We start from the raw sequence: 6,705 nt of genomic DNA, 5'->3' as shown, positions 1-6,705 counted from the left end.
ATCATCATCAGTATAATATGAATCATTCAACACCTAAAAAAGTTTTATAATCTTAAAATGTCTTTCTTTAAGTGAAAAAAATTAAGGTGGAAAAACATTTTAAAAATTGTTAACACTTAAAATATTCAAACATTTTCAACTTCATATAGTGAAAAATGTAATTGAAATATATATATATATATATATATATATATATATATATATATATATATATATATATATATATATATATATATATATAGAATTTTGAGAAAAAAAAATTTTAGGCCTTACCAATTAAAGTAATTTTTTAAGTTGATCCAACTTTTACTTTTAACAGTGCTACCTCTTAAGTCTCTAAGCTAATGTGACATAATTTTTAGTTTCTCCAGACACACAAGTTGGCACACACTAGGCGGAAATTGAGAAACTGTAGTCAGCTGTACGTCGTCTGCACAATATATCGTTTCAGCATAAACATCGCAATGCCTGCATCTGCCATAGTCCCATCGCAGAACATACAAAGCCTTTTATTTCAAAGAAAACACTATTTTCGATCCCTTTGCCAGTGGTACACTAAAAAGGTTTCAGATGGCAGAAGGAAATCACAGGTGTGTCTGTGAGAAATCAGTAAGCTATAGCACAAATTCAAGGTAGAAGTAAATTCCTCTTATACTGAACTTTTAGAAGTCATCTGGTGAAGTCTCACATTGCAATGTTAAGCCCCCCCCCCCCCCCCCCAATATCATGCAGGCAGCTGTCAGACTTGAATGCTATTCATCTTACGGAAATGTGCAGGTCTTATTCGCTTTGATCTCTTCTTTAAGACCTATACAGGAAGTTTACGAAAGGTCATTTAACAGGAAGTGCCACACAAGACATCCTTTTTCTTTTCAAGAATGATTTGGTCTAAATGTTGAAGACTGACTAGTCCTTGCTACTCTGCAAAGGTCAAGCCATTTAATAGATTAAAACAACTTTGTTCAGGGCACACATTAAGCGCTACCACTTTCTCCAAGGACAATGAGTCGAGATGACGATGCAGTCAGCAATTCGAAACGGGGTGATTCACAATCAAGCTGTTAGATGTAATTGCGCAATTTTAATGAAACTTTGAATGTCTTCCTATATCACAATTCAAAGAGAGGCCTGAATGTGAGCTATGCAGATGTGACAGTCCTCTGAAAAACACATCAGACCTGCAGATGTATCAGTCAATCTAAATTTATTGGTGTTTCCTTCCTGTTGACTGTTTAAAGGCACACTCAACTTTTAAAAATAGCTCGTTTTCAAGTTCCCCTAGAGTTAAATATGAGATTTTTACAGTTTTGGAATCCATTCAGCTGATCTCCGGGTCTGGTGGTATCACTTTTAGTATAGCTTAGCATCAGTGCTTTAAGTGGGCCGGAACGCCCCGGTACTCAGTACCGCCACTTCTAAAAATAGCTCTTGAGCGTACCACCACCTCTCCGTGCGCCCAGAACGTGCTTTTAGCGTACCGGAACAAAAAAACAAAACAAAAAAAAACATATATATATAGAGTACCGGCACTTCTTTTGGGCCACTTAAAGCACTGCTTAGCATAATCTATTGAATCTGATTAGACCATTAGCATTGTGCTCAAAAATAACCAAAGAGTTTCGATATTTTAGCCACATCTGCCTAGAAAATCGTAACTTTTAATTTACCGTCAGTCTTAGTACACAATGTAACAGAAGATTAAAGTTTTTAATAGGAAAAATATTGAAACTCTTTGGTTATTTTTGAGTGTGATGCTAATGGTCTAATCCGATTCAATTGATTGTGTTAAGCTATGCTAAAAGTGTAGCGCCAAACCCAGGGATCAGGGGCCTCATTTATAAAATGCTGCGTAAAAACCATCCTACATTTGATCTTACGATCTTTTCACAAAAATGCGTACGTGTGATTCATAAACCGAACGTACGCGCAGAAAACGCGCGTACCCCTTTCAAATCTATAAATCGCAACTGAACTTGAACTTGTGCACGCAGCCGAGCAGTTTCAGATCTCCGCTTCTAAACGATGCGTAATTAATGTCAGACATATAAAAGTGCGCTTATCAATGTTTAAACCCAATTTCAAACAGAAAGAATGGCTTATATTTCCAAAAACCTGCAGCAATCAGACAAGCAAAAATGCGTACGTCTGCTCAGACCCTGACGTGGCGCTAAGCACTTTTCCACGTTAAAGACAGTTTTTATAAATATGGACTTTGCCGTGGATTTTTGCCTACGCACACTTTACGATCAAATCTGTGCGTACGCACGCTTTATAAATGAGGCCCCAGCTGAATGGATTTCAAAACAATAAAAATCAAATGTTTAACTCTAGGGGACCTGGAAAATGAGCATATTTAAAAAAAAGTGGAGTATCCCTTCAACAACTTTTACCTCATTTGTTAGGCCAAACCATTCAGACAAAAACAAATACGAAAACATTCTTCATGTTTTTCATTTGCCTTCCAGTGGTTATTGTTACGACTATAATGCAGTAGAGATGAGCATAACATCACTGGAACTATTCGTTTTATACAAGAAAAGAAAAATTTCAAACATAAGAAAGCATCTCTGTCATGTTTCTCATGCCAGACTGTTAAGACAAAGTGGGCATAGCTGCCTGTCTGACAATTTGACAAATTGCGTTTGTCGTGAAACTCAACAAATGACATACACAGGACCAACAAGTCGGTCTTATCTCATTCCTCTCAAAGGAGTCTCTCACCCCAAAACCATTTCCCCATTTCACAATCTTCTTGTCTCTTTTCAAGCAAAAAAAGTGCGGTTGAGTTGGTTGGTGTTACCGAAAGCCACTTTCAGTTTATCTTAGCACTTTGATAAATGAAGCCTCTATATGATGGCGGCTTAAGAATGTGAGTCATGGCACAGTGTTAAATATCGATAAATATTTTTCCACACATCAAAATGCCAGATGAACAGTGTGGCTGTGTGCCTTTCCAAGGCAGTGTTTTCATTTATTTAATGGTCCTTCAATGATGGTGCATTATGGTCGATACACCATTGACTGAGTAAATGTATTCTTCAAGCACTTTACATTTGATCCTTTTACATTTCTGTGACAAACATCTTCTGACGGCCAACAGCACGTTTATCCGTCTTCCCTTAAAAAGTTTATCTAAAATAAAGTGTTTTAAAAAGTTTTCACCCTGTTAGCATCAGATGTCATTGTGCCTCAGTCTCTTTTCTTTGCTATCTCTGCGCAGGTTCGGCCGATTGGCAAAATGCGTGACACGCGTACAGCAAACGTACTGTTTCCAGATCTTAACAAAAGCATTCCGGAACTTCGTAATCCGGAAGGCGTAAATGATGGGATTGACGGCGGAGTTGCCGTGACTGAGCAGAATAGCAGTATAGAGGAGATATTCAGATTTTGTACAGGTAGAACAGAAGAGAGTGATGCAGTTTAGGATGTGCAGCGGCAACCAGCTCACGGCGAACAGGAAAAGCACAAGCGCAAGAGATTTGGCCAGCTTCAGTTCTTTTCCATAATATCGAGTTGGGTCAGTCTGGTTGGCGGTGACCTTCTTATTGAGCTGCATGTGGATCATGTAGAAGATCTCGGCGTAGATGAGCAACATCACGAACAGGGGTGGCAGCACCCAGCCGAAGAAGTTGAAATAGACCATGTAGTCCATACTGATGACGTTCTCAAACCGGCAGGTTATGAGAAGGTCAGGACCCGGAGTCTCGTTGCCCTGCCGAAGCTTCTCGAGGTTGTTCCAGCCCAACATGGGCGTAAGGCCGACTACGATGGCTACCATCCAACATAACACCACTGCGGTGCCTGCACGCCTCGGCGTCACCACTCTTTTATAGCTGTGAGGAAGAAAATTGACAATTTAGAAATGCTGACAAAGTAAGAAAAAAATTTAACAAAGGTTGGTGAAGCGTGACTAAAATTATTTTTGAGGAAGTGTCATTTAAAACATTACTCAATACCCTGCTAGTTGCCTTCCATGGCATAAAAATTGTCAAAAATAGTCCCAAGCTGTCACTGGGGCAGTACCACTTTTAAGGGTCTGAATATGTACCATTTACGTACAGTTATTTATAGATCTGGTACCAATATGTACTTCTGAGGTACTGGGTGAACTTTCTAGGTGCAAAGGTGTACTTTTTCAAAAGGTACCACCCCAATGACAGCTAAGGACAATTTATTGAACATTTTTTGAGACATTGTGGGTTTTAGTAAAAATCTGTTTCATAATTTAAATGCATGTCTGACATCTCCTAATGGGAGTAAAGCTGTGCCTTTGGAGAAGAACAGTATTGAAAAACTAAAGGGCAGTGGTACAAAAATGTTTGGGAAGGTTTACATTTACATTCAGTTAAAATCTTTACTCCGTAGAGTGCAGCGGGTCTTTTCAGAAAACACAAATGAAGCTAGTGATGCATGCAATCTACCCAGCTGGGAAATTGGCACCAGTCAAACAACTAACTAACTATGCACTTGCTCAATGCAATGACCTCACACAAACATTTTAATTACGTCCTATAGGAATCATTCATATAAATTAAGTGGAATTCAGCTGCGATAAATGCTGCCCTTGTTATTATAAAAATAAGTGGTTATGTTGAATTAAGTAAAACATGGTTAATTTAACAACTCTTTTTTTTAACTCTTTGAAAATATATACTAGATATGTAGCATATGCATATAAAACGTGTAAAAACGTAGCTTTGTTTACTTTACTTATTGATGACTCTTAAGGCAAAATGCTGACTGCTTCCTCATTTGTTAGTAGGGCAGGCTGCATAACGATTATTCGCAACAAATCGCATGCAGAAAAGTTTTTGTTTACATCATTTGTGTGTGCGCGCGTGTGCGTGTGTGTGTGTGTGTGTGTGTGTGTGTGTGTGCGTGTGTGTATAATAATTATGTATATAAATACACATGCATATATTTAAAATACAAAAAAAACGTACATGTATATACATTTTTATATATTATATTTCTTAAAATTATACATACATGTGTTGTGTGTAGATACATATACACAGTACACACACACACACACACACACACACACACACACGTAAACAAGAACTTATTATGCAGCCCTATTTGTTAGTCACTTGGATAAACGCATCTGCTTAATGAATAAATGCAAATTGAATGATATAATGGCCAGGATACGAAATAAGAGACTATTTTTTAATGGTTTGAAGGTGACTTTGAAAGTGGCTTCTTAGGACAGCAATACATTCAGCAGCCCAATGCAAACCCACCTGGGTCAAACATCATTTTCTTGCTCAGAAATTATGTAAAAAGTCTATCATAAGTTTCAGTTTACAAACGCACACTTTACAATGTCATTGAAAAATTAAAGATTTGGTCACTATAAGGTGGGATAAACGAACGTAGTGTGAATTAACGTAGATTGGGACACTTTTTGACATTGATGATTGAAAAATGTTTGTGATGAGAAATATTTTTTTTTTATAAAAATTGAAAAAGCCTGTGGCAAAAATATTATATAAAAATTAAATATTCAGTAGTCTACGTTTGTTTTGCTTTAAGCTTTCCACAATCCTCATTGCTTCAACTTTGAAAACACCATCACATTCGTGATGACAGAAAAGCACCAGTCATCCATTTCTATATAAAAAAAACTGGGATGCAAGAAAACCCAACATGTTGATATTACCTCATCGGTATCTTGACCCTCAGATAGCGGTCGATAGCAATAGCCAGAAGCGCGAGTATTGAACTTTGCGTTAGGACGAGCACCGTGCACGCCACGAACAAACAGCTGTAGAAATGAGTCCTCAGTCCGATGCTTATAGTGATAGCCAGAGGGATAACCAGAGCCCCGACGGCAATGTCTGCCAAAGCCAGACTGACGATAAAATAGATGGTCGTGTCCCGTAGAGATCGGTTAATCCTCACAGCCCAGACCACCATCACATTTCCAATGACAGAGGAAAGGGCGATGAGCACCTCCATCCCAATATACACCGACGGCACTTCAGGCATCATTGAGATTCGTCTGGGTAAAAGATTCCCGTGCTTTTTAACGAGACTCCTGGTATAAAATATACACACTGATCCTTGGTGTGAAAACTGCCCCTTTATTATGTCGGTGGCAAAGTTACATTACGCAGGACGCAACCATAAGTTGGGATAATGGGAACGCGCGCGTTCTCTCCGAAACGCGTCCTCGACACCATTATCGCGATGTCCGGGTATGTGGTGGTGGTGGTCCACAGAAACCAGTATGAGTCACTTCAAACCCTCCACGAGCAGCACACATCAGATGCCGGTTTATCACAAGCTACAGCCGCGTGACTCGACACCTGGGCACGAGAGGTGATGGGCACGGCGTCCGCATCTGGATTAAGTCCAAAAATGTCCGGTAAGTGTAGTGAGGTTTGTCTTTAACTTTGAAACGCCGCCATAACACACCAACAGAAGCTATCACCGAGAATAGTGAGTGTTAAATGAAGACGCGAGCGACGTCTGCCACAGTTTAACCAATCACATGCTGCGCGAGGCAAGATGCGCGTACACTTGATTTACGCAATGAGTCAAGAGGTAATCACACAAAGAGAGGTTCCCAGGACGATTCTGGAAGCTGCACTTACCTAACTACGTAAAATAATAATAAAAAAAGTTTGGGAAATCTTAAACAGGAAGCTCACACTGGTATTTAAGCCACCAAATATTGACTACGGTTAAAAACTTTGG

General features: G+C 39.0%; 1 protein-coding gene across 1 annotated transcript; it reads right to left on the bottom strand.

Annotated features, from left to right (window-relative positions):
* Positions 1–762: 762 nt before the first annotated feature.
* On the bottom strand, positions 763–6,430 carry LOC135719144 (adenosine receptor A1). The gene is made up of 2 exons (XM_065241714.2): positions 5,666–6,430; positions 763–3,833 (listed from the first exon to the last, which is right to left on the bottom strand). Exons 1-2 carry the CDS (start codon positions 5,995–5,997, stop codon positions 3,173–3,175), a joined length of 993 nt encoding a protein of 330 aa, XP_065097786.1. The 5' UTR covers positions 5,998–6,430; the 3' UTR covers positions 763–3,172.
* Positions 6,431–6,705: the final 275 nt, after the last annotated feature.

The sequence above is a fragment of the Paramisgurnus dabryanus genome, chromosome 14 (genome assembly GCF_030506205.2).
Source record: "Paramisgurnus dabryanus chromosome 14, PD_genome_1.1, whole genome shotgun sequence".
In the NCBI taxonomy this organism is placed as follows: Eukaryota; Metazoa; Chordata; class Actinopteri; order Cypriniformes; family Cobitidae; genus Paramisgurnus; species Paramisgurnus dabryanus.
The sequence above is the reverse complement of the archived record's forward strand: the minus strand, read 5'-3'. Positions and strand labels throughout refer to the sequence as shown.

Excerpts from the sequence above, each read along its gene's own strand:
- LOC135719144 (XM_065241714.2), bottom strand. The coding sequence starts at position 5,997 with ATGATGCCTGAAGTGCCGTCGGTGTATATTGGGATGGAGGTGCTCATC. Across the intron at positions 3,834-5,665 it reads AGGGTCAAGATACCGATGAG|CTATAAAAGAGTGGTGACGC; the intron begins GTAATATCAACA and ends TCTTCCTCACAG.